The following is a 15081-nucleotide window of genomic DNA, read 5'->3' on the forward strand; positions in this document are numbered from 1 at the left end:
TTCTTTAGAAGAGGATAAAGAACACAAAGAAAAGGCCCAGAGAGCTCAGGGAAGCTCCAAAGAAGCTGAGATGAAATTCAGAGACCACAACTGAGAGAGGGAGGCATTGAAGCCAGAAGCTGAAAGCAACAAAACCCACGTGAGAAGGATAGCAGATGTCACCATGTGCCTTGCCATGTGACAGAGGAGCCCCAGATTCTGGCAGCCTGTCTTCAGAGTCCATGTATTATCCTGTTGATGCATTAGGTTGAACATTTTTCACTGCCTAAGAACTGTAAATTGTAAGTTAATAAATCCCCAATATATTCTGGTATATTGCATTTTGTCAGCTTTAGCAAACAAAACACACTGTTAGCATTAATAATGATAAAATGAAACTTCAAACTGGAAGAAGAAATTCTTGTGGCCCAGAGGCCTTGGTCTGATAACCCAATTGAAAACCATCAGTCCCAGGAATGAGGCAGCCTGCAAAGCTAAGGAGGAAGGGGCCCGACTTGTTTGCTCCCCTCAAAAGACCCTCAGAACCAAACCACAGCTGTTGTCTTCCAGACATCGAAGTTCCATTATTTGTTTTATAGGACAATGGGTCCTCCCATCACTGGCTGTCCCCTCAAGGATTTTTCAACATCTTAGCCCACACAAAGGACAGGCTGAAGTTAACCAAACTGCTCTAATTGAGGACTGTCAACAATACCAACATGCGGGAGGTGGCAGGACATGGGGGTTTTACACATCAGAATTGCTGGCTCTTGTATGGTACACTTGATCTGCTGTGGATGCAGAACTGCCCTGGAGGATAGAAGGAAAAGGAAATAAATATCCATTTTGAGCCGCCTTAGCTTACATTCTGGGTGTCATTAATCTGGCAACAAAACTGGAAGCAACATTGATGCTCATGGCCAAAAAATAAAGCCCAGGCACCATGTTCAGAAGTCCTGAAGGCAAGACTAGGACTGACCAGCAACAATAAATGCATGTGGCCAGTGCTAGATGCTTGCTGGTACATATTGCACCACCCATGCAGCAGTGTCATTTGAGTGAAAAGGAAAAGAAAAATGAGCCAACATAAAACCCATTAGGCTCCTACGGATGCCAAATTTCTTTACCAGCAATGCATATCTGTGAATGGATTTTATCAAGTCTAATCTCTCAGCTTCTCAGCTATTATTTCCATTTAGCTGGGGTTTAAGGAAGGAGGGTGGTCCAAATAGAACTTCAATAAATACCACTATTTGGCCATTCCTGAACTTTTGACACATTGCACCCACTTTATCTTAACATTTAAAGTAATTTTTACTGGTTTTTTTTATTACTAGAACAACACAAAGATATCATGGAAAAATTAGAAAATATTGATATACAAATAGAAGACACATTACTGGTGACATTAGTGTCTATCCTTAGATCAGGGTTTCTAAAGTCAACACTGCTTACATTTTGGGCCATATGATTCTCTCTTGTAATGGCTGTCCTGGACATCGCAGGATATTTAGGAATTAGCAGCGTCCCTGCCCTCTACCCGCTAGATGCTAGTAGTCACATCCCCCTCGCCTGGACAGAAACTGTCTCCAGACATTGCCAAATGTCCCCTGATGGGTGAGGAGTTCAGAGTGTAGTTTGCTGATGGAATTCTACCACTCACCCTTCTTCCTCTTCAGGAGTCCAGATGACACCTATAAATACAAGGAATTGAGCCAAATGGAGTAAAGTTACCCACTTTGTTAATTGCTCAAATCAAGACAACTGGACTGGAACACGCAAGAAGAAAGCTGGCTGGGCGTGTCTGAGACAGGTAAAGGGAACCCTGGGGAAGCAGATCTGAAAGGCCATGGAAGGGGAAGGTTCTGTTTTAGGTTTTTAAGGCAAAGTAACCCTCATCTACCTGGGTGTCATTGTGGCCCATCAAAGTAAGCCCCGCTTTCTAGTTTGGGGGTGGGCTTGGTGGGTACGCATTTTCCCCTTCAGCCACTCCTGAGAAAGCAAAGGTGTTGGAGGAAGCTGCTAAACGTAATGCAGAGGCAGGCAAAGAAGTGACATACACACACACATGCAGAGTTCTATACTCTGAATAAGGAAATATGTATACATATTTTAAATAAAAACAGTACCACACTGTACACAGTTTTGTAGCCTTTTTAGTATCATACTATACATACTGCTTTGTAACCTAGTCTCATTACCATATCAATACTTTTCACATCCAATTATTTAAGACGTAATTTCAAATAGCTATTTATTTCTTGCTTGTACATAATATATTTGCCAGTTCACTTTTTTTGTTGTCTTCAAATTTCTTCTCTCATGAAAACACTTGAACATCAGCCTGGTTTAGACTGAAAAACACATGTCCCTGATTATTGCTGAAGAGTCAATCATTGCATTGGTTCAAATGATGCACACTGAAATGCTCTCCTGAAAAGAGACCCTACAGTCTATGTAGGTTGAGGAGTAACTAAGTTTCCCAGGGCTGCCATAGCAAAGTACAACCAACCTGGTGGCTTAATACAACAGAAATTCATTGTCTCACAGTTCTGAGTGCTTAAAGTCTGAAAACAGTGTGTTAGCAGGGCCAACTCAAAGGTGTGTAGGGTTCTGGCAGTGACTTGCTGCAACGGCATTCTGTGGCTTGTGGCATAACTCATTCTCTTCCTCCATCACATGGCCACCTCTCTCTCTCTCTCTGTCTCTCTATCTTCCCATCTGTGTACAAATTCCCTCCCCCTATAAGAGCATCAGCATATTGGATGAAGTGCTCACCCTAATCCAATTTGGTCTCATCTTAACTAACAACATCTTCATAGATCCTATTTCCAAATGGGACCACATCCATGACAATGGGGGCTAGGATGTGAATATCTTTGTTGGGGGGGGGCAATTATTCCATAAAACTGGGGGATAACTAGGGCACAGACCACAGAAGAGTGATTTAACAGATGCACATCATATTTTTCTGCCTTCTCTGGGGCCAGCATGACCATGTGGGCTCACCCACTGTGTCAAAGCCTCACGCTCTGATGAGGTTCCCCAGAATAACCTCCTTTCCTGTACCTGGGTATAGTTACCTCCAGAGACTGACCCACGCTGTGGGGAGAGCCTCTGCAGACTTTATAGCTGATGAGTTTAGTTGCATTTCCCCTGGTAGTGGGCTCAACTGGGGAAGGCTATGATGCAAGTAAAATCTCCAGGCTTTGTGAAATGAATTCCAAGGCTTCCAAGTTTTGATTTGTGGGGATTCGTGGTCAATTGAATTCCTTTGTAATCTTTACCAAGAATCCAGTCATTGATATATATTTTATTTTCATATTTTCACCCTGAGAAAGAGCTTCTGGGACTTATCCACACAATCCTTTCTGCTCTAAATATTCATGAAGAAGGAGCCATTACCCAGGGCAGATTTAAAACTCTAGTACCAGTAGATTTCTGTCTAGAAATCAAAGCTCACTTTGTTCCAGGAGACTTTCTATCTTTTTTCCTCATCTCTCTCTTCCCCAACTTAAACATGACTCAAAAAGCACAGTCCAAGTCATGAGGCAGGCATCGGCCACATTGCCAAGGTTAATATTTGTGTTTGGAAACATGGCCCCTGGTGTATGGGCAGTAGCACTCAAGCTGCCTCCAAGGTTTCTTTTGGCTGCATGTTGCCCAAACAGCCCTACTCTTCATTCATTTTTTATGGTTTGAGAGGGAGCTGAGTGTTTTCCATGAAGGGACCAACTGAACGTTGAGGAGTGTGTGGTGGCAGTGGGGTCCACTGGGGTCCTGCTCAACATCCCCAGCTGCCCCCACTCCAGGCTCAGGCCAAGTCAGGAAAACCCACTGGGTCTGGGGAAACAGTGCAACTGATGGGGTTGGCCAGGTGAACAAGTGCCCAGTGTTCCACCCACTGAATCTGGTCCAAAGGTCCATCCTTGTAGACACTGGAGGCTCTATTCTGCCAGGCTCCAGCCTTGTGTAACTCAACTGGAAAAAGGTGCATGTGAGACCTCCCTCTTGCAAAACGGAGACCTGCCAGGAGCAGGGCTGGGGCCGTGACATTGGATACACGAGGAACTGTTCAACTTTAGTGGTCAATGCACTTTCCCCTGGGCCTCATGGGGATCCAGAATGCCTTTGACTTGTTTGGAGAGGGAGAGTGGCAACCAGATCTGTCCTTCTTCATCACCTCCTAAGCTGGCTGGGTGGGCCCTGCCCCTCGGATAGGGCCCTGCCCTGCCTTTGGTGGACTCCAGAGCCTGAAGGTCTAACAAGTCAGAAAGAGCTGCTGATGTGGAGTAAAATGCCAGCCAACAAAATTTCCTATGTTCTGATTATAACTATTAGGAAAACAAAAATCTACGTGTATACAAATAAAGACAAAACAGAAATAAAAATAATTGGGTACGGTTGGGTGGATCTGGAATGATGATCTCTAACTCTGATTTCTTCATTTTCTGTAATATGGTTATTTTGCCTTTACAAAAATAATAATAATGAAAAAGGAGATGAAATAACTGAAGTTTCTGCCAGGTCTTCAGGGTGGAGTCAGGGTAGATTAATGTCCTTAGGAGTCCAGCCTGATTAATGTGTAAGCTCGAAGGTGTCTGGGGAGATGGGGACGTGGACTGGGCATGGGTGGTGGCTGGTTTTGCTGGGTATGCCTACCTGCGGAGGCCCAGTTCCCCCACGTGGAACTTAATGCAGCAGAATCCTGGAAGTCCTAGGACCTTGCTGTGCCTCAAGCCAAAAGAAATCTTGGAGGCTGCCCTGGCCCATTAATCAGTGTCAGCTACTGCATGAGCCCTGTGAAACAGATGCTGGGCTAGTCAGGATGGAGAGGGGCTTGGGGCACATGAGGAAAGTTGGCCTCTAAGGAGGATGGGAGGAGATGAGAGGAAGCTGTAGAACTTGGCTTCAAGGGCTTCCCCTTCAGACTTGATAGCGCCCCACCTCCAACCCACCATACCCCTAATGGCCTGAGTCTTAAAGCTGTGGTCACCCCACAGGCTAATCTCTCTGAAAGTGGGGTGTAGCCAAGTGCAACCAGGAGATCTCTGAAAGAATAAAGAGATCATTCCAGAAAACCTCCCCTGGGTAGAAGGCTGGCTCTTTCCCAGATCTCTACAGGTGGAACTTTCTGCTGAATTCTAAGAATTTCTGATTTTAAATGAAAAATCTCTTTCCCCTTGTCTTAGTTTTCTAGGGTTGCTTTTAAAAAGTTCTACAAACTGCATGGCTTAAAACAACAGAAATGTATTGCCTCAATTCTGGAGGCTGAAGTGAAGGTGTGGCAGGGCTGTGCTTCCTCCGAGCTCTGTAGGGTTTTGGTGGTGACTTGCCAGCAGCCCATGTGGTCCTTTGGCTTGTTGCAGAACTCAATTCCTGCCTCCATTACATGGTCATATTTCTCTCTCTCTCTGTTTCTCTCTCTCCCTCCCTCCCTCCCTCCCTCCCTCCCTCTCTCTCTCTCTCTCTCTCTCCCCCCAAATTTCCTTTCCTTATAAGGACGCCAGTCATATTGGATTAGGTCTCACCCTAATCCAGTTTGGTCTAATTTTAACTAATAAATAGTCTTCAAAGACCTCATTTCCAAATAAGATCACATTTACAAGACCATTAGTGAGGACTTGAACCTGTCTGAATGGGATTACAACTCAATCCTTAACACCCCTCTTTCTCCTCCCAACTTCCCATCCTCCTCTCATTATGTAGATACCCATTTTTATTTACCTAAATTCATTGAGCCCTTTCACTAGGGTCTGAAAAGTCTGATTCTAAATGTTGTGTGGAAAGAAACTTTGCATTTGGGAATCCCTTTTGGGCAGGTGTGTATGTGTGTGTGTGTGCATGGGTGTGAACTTTCCAGACACTGCAAACTTAAGGTTATCTCCAGGTCCTGTCCCCTGGAGCCTGAGGTCAAGACCAAGGCTACTTCCACAGGATGAAATTTCTGCTAGTGTCACTCAATCAAGAAGTCAATTGAATACCAAAACTAGAATACTCTTAAGAAAAACAAAGAAAGATGGAATCAGTCTGGGTTAGAGCAGTTGAGAAAAGGGAAGAGGAAGGACATATGAAATGGGAGGGGCTAAGAGAGAGGACATCCTTCAGAGAGGTAACAACCCAGAGATGTGCAGAAGCTGGATGGTTTAAGAGTACTTAACCAAGGAGCTTGCCTAGCTCTAGAAGTGGGCCTTGGCAAGGGGGCTGCCAGGTCTGCTTGGAAATCCCCTGTGTTCTGGATTCTGTGGGGAAGCACTCTATTTGTTGGCCCCCCTACTGTCTTTCTTCCTACAGGTTGGCCACAACCACCTGCTGGGGAGACCCAGAGCTGAAGCTCCACAAATGGGAGAGAGTCAAAGGGGAAAGAAAGGGGTAAAACTGTGCAGCTGGTGGAGTGCAATTCACTGAGGCCTAAGGAGCAAGAGAGTCCAGTTCAGGCAACCCCACATCTCAGCACAGGGGAGAGCCATCTTCAGAGTAGGGAGACTTAAGTAAAGCAGGAACCAGTAAGTTGGGCCCAGGTCTGCTGCCTCCAAGCCATGGACCTGAACCAGCGGGAGAAACAGATAGAAAGTAGATGGATCACTTATTTGTCCCCTGGTCCAGGCATGATTTGAGGAGTCTCCTTGGCCTGTGGATTTGGAAACTGTCACGTGAGTAAGAACTGAACTCAGCATTGTCTCTAAAGCCAAAAATCAAGTACCTGGGGAACGAGGCCCAAACAGGCCATTTTCCAAGAACCAAATGTTGTTGCCCCAGGCACTGCTGAATCTCTCCTCTTCCAGGGGAGTGGTGGGTGATGTGGCAGTAGTTGTTTTGGTTGAAGTTCTGGCCTCCCCATGCAGCCCTCCAGTCTTATCTGATACCGGCCTCTTGCCCAAAATGATTAAATACCTGCATGTGGGCAGAGAAAATTGGAAGAGGAATTTCTCATTTTGCCCTCTCATGCAGGAATGCTACCAAACAGAACTCCGCCATAAGTAAGAGGCCAGTGAGGGGACATTTGCCTCTCATTGGCTGGGACCCTTCCCTGACAATTCACCATTTGAGCCATGTTGTAATATTTCAGAAGAAGTCTCCATTTCCATAGGCTGTACTAGGAAATTGTTTGTTTTTTTTTTTTGCTTTTCTTGAGACATTCCTTCCTGTAAACCTGCCACACATGTTCTCTGTGGTCTCAAGGTCCAGACACAGGATGGGATTTTGGAAGTAGCAAGAGGTGACCTGAGCTGGATGGGCACCCTCATCCCCCCAACACACATGCATCACTGGGAGGCAGCATATGGAGATTGGGAATCTGCAGCCCCTCACCACCTCTTCCAATGAGACCCCATGCATGATCCCATTCAGTGAGACACATCGAGGCCCTTGGCAACCTTTCACGTCACTTGTGAAGGCTCCAAACTTAAAAGTAGAGAAAGCATGAGCCAGCTATTGTCACAGAGGGTCAGGAGGATCACAAATTCACCAGGCTGGGATTGTCCTATTAGCTGGCAAGGTGAACTCACCCTGGCACCTCTGACAAGGCTGGGTGGTAGTAGTTATGAGCTTGACTTGAACAGCCACTGCAGCTCTGAGCACCTCATGAAGGAGGTATATTTCCCTACTTTGGAAGGGTGGTGTCCAGTGCCTGAGGGCCTGTCCTAGTCTCTGCCAGAATCTGTCCCCACCAGGTTCCAGGGCCTCTGAACATAAAGCATTGCTTTCTCACAGCCCATCTTAATACACATGCTAGACAGAACCAAGCCATTCTCCTCTCTGAAAGAAATATCCTAGAAATAGCTAAGAGTCAAAAGAAACACCGAAACAACCCATCAGACCTGCAGTATGTGCCCCATAGGACAAAACAAACTCTACCTGGGGTTTTAATGGCTAAAATGGCCACAAAATCTTCCCAACCTTGTGTGTGACTTTGCAGCTTCTCTTCACCTGTGGAAACCTGGTCTTGCCTATGACATGCCCTGACTAGTAAATATAATGTGGTGGAAATGAGCACAAGACGGCTCTGAGTCTGGGCCTCAAGGGGTGTTGCACACTTTCTCTCATTCTCTTGTGTCCTCCATGTGGACAGGCCCAAACCAGCCAGACATGTGACTATGGCCATCCTAAAATTCCAGCTGCCAGCTGATCCCCCGTGTGCTCACTGATGCATGAGAGAGCCTTGTTAAGGCATCCCAGGTGAGAACCCCCAACCCAAAAAATCTAACTGCCACACCAACTAAGGCCATCCTCAGGAGGAGGGCAGGGAGAAATTAGAGGGGAGAGAAAGAGACCTCAGAGGTCACAAAAAAGAAAAGAACAAAGCCCTGAGACACATGGGGAAAAAGTTCAAAAATGGTAATGGCGAATGTCAATCTTGGGTGGAGATGAGGTGTGCAAGGGAAAGCATAAATCCTTTTCTCTGAGTCTAGGAAAAAAAATCACCAACTGTTTTTGACAAAGTGGTTGGTAAGCCAATAAAGAAGATGAAAAATGATGGTGTCAGGAGATGTTGCAATCTGCAACATGTTGCAAATTAGCTGGTGTTGTCCTCACCAATGAGAACAGCTTTAGGGAGAGGATGAAAATGTGGCTTGATTTAGAACTGATGATATCATGTGTCTATCATGGGAGATCAAAAGAAAACTTGCCTGTAGAGCATTGCTAATGAAATCAGAGCAAAGCATAGACTCCTTTCCTGGGTGCGTTGAAGTAAGTTCTACTCTGCACCAGGCCAATGGGGTGTGAGTCATAGTAAGTTCTCTGGGGATGTGGCTGTGGCCACTCGATTTCATGTTTAACCCAACCAGCCATGTAGATTTATCAATAATGTGTCATCAGTTCCTTTAACACCTGATGATTTTGCATCCAAATGGCAAAATCATTTTCCTTTCCTATGGTATATGACTGCATGCTTTAGTTTTATGTTTTCTAGAAACTGACTGTTTCATGTATGTGTGTGTATGTGTGTGTTGGTGGTGGGAAGTGTGATGAAACAATTGACTTTCATATTCTCATACTGTAAGGCCAGATTTGGTCTGTAAAGACCAAGTGTCACTTTCCTGAGACTAGAAACTAATACCTGGAAGATGAATCAGGCCATGACTTCCTTGGATAACTTTGAGGAATGCAGAGGATGCTGTAAATTCAAGCAGGTTCCAGAAGTGAACATCCCACTCTGCAATGAGAAATTGGTTGAAGGAGGACAAAACATCCTTAGCGTGAGACCCTGTTGAAAGGAAATTCTTGGAACTGACTCTATTCTGGAGTTTGGAAGAACTTAACCACAATAGAATTTATTTTCTTGCATAAGGACAAATTCTTTCTTAAATACAGTCAAAACCACTGGCCTTGCTCAGCCCCCTTCCTTGTGTTCCATGTGTGCTGAATTTCCATTGGCATTCCTATTATAACACCATCGAGGTGCCGAAGAACTGTCAGAGCCACACTCAAAGCTTAACTGATGCACTCACATTTCCTTTCCTTCTTGCCTCTGGTTACTGAAAACATTTGCTGAAAATTGCTGTCCCACTCAAGAACTGTCAAAGGTAATTGTGTTGCACAAAAGTTACCAAGAAGCATGAAATAATATGGTTACCACCTGGCGACCAAGTTAATATAACCTGTCTGATGAGCAGCCAAGCCTGCCATATGTGAACATGCCAGTTTCTGTCTGAAAACCACGACAGCATAAATTTGTGAGGAAGAGGTGTATCAGAGGCCTCTTAGTGGCAATTTACAATACAAATCCCTATGCAAAGGGCAGTTGTCAGGTCACCAAATCCAGTGAGGTCTGAAGTTCAGGGGGTGGCAGTGAGTGGGGAGAATGAAAAGCTTTGGGAACGTGGGCCTATGTGAAGCAAATAGCCTAACTTCAAAAAGCAACGTCTAGACTTGGCTATTCACACAGCTGGCAATGACCTTGGTGTCCGAGAAAATGAAAATCAGAGACTCAAGAGGTAGGCGGGACCTGGAGAGTCTTTCTGAGACTCTCCTTTGCCTCTGGCCAAGACTATACACTTCCAGACATGCTGGAATTTCTTTTCTTCTTAAAATGCCCGGAGAGGAAATCCTCCTCATTCCTGGGGGATACTTACAGGGTTCCACATCCTCTATGAGATGGTTTCATTTTTAACTTGAACTTTGAAGACCCAAAGAAATGCTCAGACCACAGGTGCTTCTATTCACAGGACAAAAATTCTACCACATCCCCAAATCCAGTTGTGGATTCTCTTTAAAGCACCTAACTCTATTGAAACTGTCTTTGCTGGTTGAAATCATGGCTTGCTGGCTGTCAATTCAATGCCTGTTGTCAGCCTGTAGCCCAAAAGCTAGGATGGGGCTCGGAAAAGACTCATCAAAACTAGTAATTATCAATTATGGACAAGGATCCACATTGGAGCCATCCTGACATCATCATAAAATCAACCAATGCTAGAAGCACATGCTCTTTTTATTTTGGGCAATATTCAAAGTTGGGCTTTTGTGGTACAAAACAAAAATCTCACTTCTCAAGCAGTCACTGACTGGGTAATTAACTTTCTAGAATTTAACCAGAGTGTGGAGAGCAAGTCCACAAAAAGGGGTCTTTGAGCCACCAAAGCATATTTCCAAAGTTCATGCTCTAAACTGCATTTTATTTGGTAGGAGCCTTTTATACTCTTACTTTATACATGGTTTAACAAACTTGGTGTGAAGGGAGATGGTTATAGTTTCTTTTAAAAATATTTTATTCCAAAATTGTTGTTGTTTTACAAGTTGTGATGTTTAAAACAGTTAACCCTCGTCTAACCAGAGAACTCAATTATCCTTGAATACTTACGTAGGAAATTAAGTAAACAAAGAAGGAGAAATTATTAACTCAAGGGGGAAAGCCATTGCTGAAGAAAGGAAACAAAATCAGAGAATACCACTTGAATCACCAATGAACATTTATGCAAACACTTGCTAATGAGTAATTAAAAATTACTGTAAGATAACTTTATTGGTAGTGGTGGAAGGGAAATTGGAAATGGAAGACAGGTAGAAGATAAAGTATAAGTTTTCAATTACCATAATAGGAATGATAAATACTGTCTACAAAGAATAAATTAAATGGTAAAAGATTTTTACCTTAAAATAAAGAGGCAAATACCAGAAAGCTAAAATGCCTTCGAATCTTATGAGGAGACCAGACAGCAAGAAGGAACGGGGAAGGGAACTGTACATACACACACACTTGGGGAATTATTTACTGAGGCTTCTGTATAATTGAGATTTTACTGTACAGTCCTAGCTGGATCTCACAAAATAGGGGCATATAGATAAAATAGATAAATCCCACCCCACATCCCTGGCAAATAACACTCCTTTTAAAGACAATTTAAAAAACAGTTTTAAAGTATATGAAACATGCACACACACACACACACACAAAAAAAAACTTACTGAAAGGTGTATGTGTGTATGTGCAGCTCCCTTATTACTCATTAGCAAGTGTTTGCATAAATGTTCATTGGTGATTCAAGTGGTATTCTCTGATTTTGTTTCCTTTCTTCAGCAATGGCTTTCCCCCTTGAGTTAATAATTTCTCCTTTGTTTACTTAATTTCCTATGTAAGTATCAATAATATTTTTTTCCATGTACTCCAATAGATCTATCAGACAACTAGCAATAATTTCTCCAAGCACTCATGCACATCAGATGACCCATCTGAAAAATAAAGTTGAGCTTTATTTTTCTTTCTTTCTTGGAGATTTCCTTTCTGAAAGCCTTTATCTTCTTTCCTCAAAGTGGACTGGTTGTTCTCCAGATGCTGCCCTCCTGGGACATCTCATTACCATCCTTCTGTTTCAGATGTACACTTTCCTGGATCCTGAGCCTTCCACTAACTTGGTTACTTCCTCCTGTTGCTTCAGCCCACCTTCCAGTAACTTCTTAAAAGACGGGACATAGAAGGTGATTGTTAAATCTTTCCATTTCTACCAAGGCTTACCTCCCACTCGAGTGGTAGTTTGCTAAGTTAAAACCAGGACTGGCTACATAGTTTGCAGGGCCCAGCACAAAATGACACTGTGGGGTCATTTTGCCAAAAAGCAGGAACAAATCTTTTTCCTTTCTTTTGCAGTCTCTCGACCTGTTGTGGTGTTTTTTATTGACTATTTGAAGTCACTCTCCTTCAGGCATAGGGATACTTGTAGTGCTAGGGTACCTTCTTGCAGACATGAAGAGCTACCTCACAACTAAGTATGTGGGGGGTGTGTTCAGCTCCAGCCCCCCATTGCATCAATGCCCGGGCTCCTGCCGGGGACGCCGAATGGCAGTGTCTCTGGGCAGGGGTGGGGGTGCAGGGGGTCGAGACCTGGTGCCAGAGAGGCAAGAAGGCTGTGGGAGGAGGACTTGTCCTGAGCCAAGGCTCCCCCAGGGCAGGCACCAGTGTCCCATCAGACCTCTCTTACAAAACACAAATTTAAAGATATAATTATTAAGAATTTCAAGATGGTGACCACAGCTTTAAAACCTAAGTCTGAGGTCCCCTGCTGGGCTCAGGACCCCATTCAACTTCAAAGTCCACACACCCTGGAAGCCAGCCCTCGCTGGAACTCATTTTCCCACAGGACTTTGAAAGCATTACTCCAGGGCCATCCGGAATCTTACTGCTACTAATGGCAGCTTTTTCATTCCCCTTCTTTTATATTTAAATGATTTATTCTTTCTGGAAGCTTTTAGGATCTTCTCTTCAACACTTTCGGAGCCTAAATTTCTCAGTTATTCACCTTGGTGTGCATACAATATAATATAAAACTTTTTAAATATCAACAGTCATATTTTTTATTTCTAAGAATTCATGTTGGCTCTTCATTGTTCATAGCAACCTCTTCTTGATTAAATATCTTCTTTTATCTATCTGAGAATATTAAGAATATTTTATACTCATTCATTCTTGCATTAACTCTATTTCTTTTTGTTTGACTTCAATTATTCATGTTGGAGAATTTTTCAAATATCTGGTGATCCATTTATAGTTAAAAGTGAGGCATTATGAGAGATGCACTATGACCATTGACGTGGCTTATCTGTGAACTTTACCATGAGGTGACTGGGTTCATTTTGGATTCACTGAAGGACTCCAAAATACTATTATCTACAAGACTGATCTCTGGGCCATTTAGAGGGAGCCTGCATGTCCTGCTAGCATATGTGTGTGTATGTGTGTATCACATGTGTGGGTAAGAGAGGTTCTGGAAGCAGGGTGGGGAAGGAGGATTGGAGAGTTCACAGTGTAACATACAGACTTTTAATTCACTCTTGCTTTATCTCTGCTTTTCTCTGGACCGGCTCCCCAGTTACCCTAAAGAATAAACTTCCAACTTTCTGCCATGAACCAGGGAAAGGGTTGTTGCATGGATGTGCATGATGGGAGAGACCTGATGGGCTCAACCATGCTATGGGCAGATTCCAATAAATACCCTTTTTTGCAGTGGGCCTGACTCTCACCTTCCTTCTGGGATGCTTGTTGCTTATAAACACTGAGCAACTCAAGAGGTTCTGCAGGGTGAAGCAGCTCTGTTCCCACTTGTCTATAAGCAATTGGCTTTCCCCTTCTTCATTCTGCCAAGGTAATTACCGTTCCCCCACACACTTCTCACCTTTCAAAAATATGTTGAAAGCATTTATGCCAAATTGTTTCTCATTCTCTTTGACCTTGTCAGTTAATTTGTTTTTTTTTTTAAATTCCTTGCCTGACATTTTAATAGGATTTGGATAGGAAGAAAAGATGGGCATGGTCAATTCTACTATTTTTAACCAGAAGCTTCCTTTAGAAATCTTAATCTTTATTGGATTCTGGATCCCATGAACCTTACCCTTAAGTGAATCCTTGCTGTTTATTAAGCAAAACAGTAAACAATTTAGTGAAATAGTAAATCTCAGTCTATTTTTCTAGCCTATATATGCTCATTTAAATATAATTCTAATAATTTTGGTTGTTTAGTTTCCTAGTTTTAGAATTTTAGTAGGAAGTAAGATCAGGATGAGGCTGGGGTCATGTATCCTGATAGCATCTAGAAGAAAGAGATGATAGAAAGAGAGGTGGCAGAAAAACCTATAAAAATCAGTTAAAAGAATAATAGTTTCTATGGGTACAAACAGTCCTACACATTTCAAAATGCTTTGCTGTGTTAAGGGACAAATCTGATGTCATTCCCTATTACAAAACCTTCCATGGATCCCTATTGTCTGTAGATACAAGTTGTTCAATATTTTATCATTCTGCATTGCCAACCATATGACCCGTGCTTCCAACACCACACCCTGCAGTACTTTAAACCCTTGAATTTCTATTTCAAGCTGCAAATTTCTTAGGGTGGCACAGTCTTTCTTGCTATCTCAAGATATCCTTCAAGACCCAGTTTATACCCCTCTGAAACTCTCTCACCTGCCTCTCTTTTGTTCACAGGGTTTTTGTTTAGATTTCTGTAACAGCATTTATTATGTTTTTCCATGGATTGTTATTATTTACACTTCTGCCTTGCCTCTCAAACTGCCACATAAACACCAAATGGTAGGGGTCATTACCCTTGGCATAATTCCTTGCCCATAAATGCTCCTGAATAAATATTAGTTAAATCCAATTAAAAGTATGATAATTGATATTTGACTGGTAATCCTTACTCCTCAAGGAAAGATTAAATAGGAATGAGTAGTCAGTACACTTTGTTTAAGAAGAAGGTGAGTATATGATGCATTTTTAAAAGATTTCAAAAATAGTAAAATTGAAACATATTCTTATAGTGCTTAAAGGGCATATTATCTTTAATTTACCATGAAGATTTATTTCTCATTGATGCAACAGTGAGGTGTTATTTTTCGCAAGGACAACAATCCTGTTATACCACCAAGCTGCTTAAGTTTGAACTTCATATCTTAGATATGAAGTTTCCAACTGTGCCTTTTTAAAAGGAGGTTTTGGTAGCAGATGGAAAATATGTGAATATTTTTTATTTCAGTCTATGTTTTGGAGAGCAGGTATATCTTCATTGATTTAACTGACTTGTTCTCAAAATGTTTGGGATCAAATCCAATCTTGCTATTGTTCATGTTATAATTTTCAAGTGCTTTTATCTTTGCTCTGGATTGATCTTT

The 15081-nt window shown here is 42.8% G+C and overlaps 1 protein-coding gene across 3 annotated transcripts in view; it reads left to right on the forward strand.

Moving 5' to 3' along the window:
• The window catches only part of TASP1 (taspase 1), a 490143-nt gene that overhangs the window by 413898 nt on the left and 61164 nt on the right, over window positions 1-15081 (forward strand). Inside the window, exon 14 of one of the 3 annotated variants that reach the window (XR_013157441.1) lies at window positions 1659-1792. The exons of 1 other annotated variant lie outside the window; for it this stretch is intronic. Coding sequence is in view for 1 of the 2 variants with exons in the window: in XM_077115179.1 (XP_076971294.1) it covers window positions 1659-1670 (12 nt within the window). In the remaining variant the exon portion in view is untranslated. Of the gene's footprint in view, window positions 1-1658; window positions 5357-15081 lie in introns of those variants that run through there. One more of the 3 variants, XM_077115179.1, reaches the window with a different exon arrangement.

This window comes from Tamandua tetradactyla, chromosome 1, assembly GCF_023851605.1.
Source record: "Tamandua tetradactyla isolate mTamTet1 chromosome 1, mTamTet1.pri, whole genome shotgun sequence".
Classification (NCBI taxonomy): domain Eukaryota; kingdom Metazoa; phylum Chordata; class Mammalia; order Pilosa; family Myrmecophagidae; genus Tamandua; species Tamandua tetradactyla.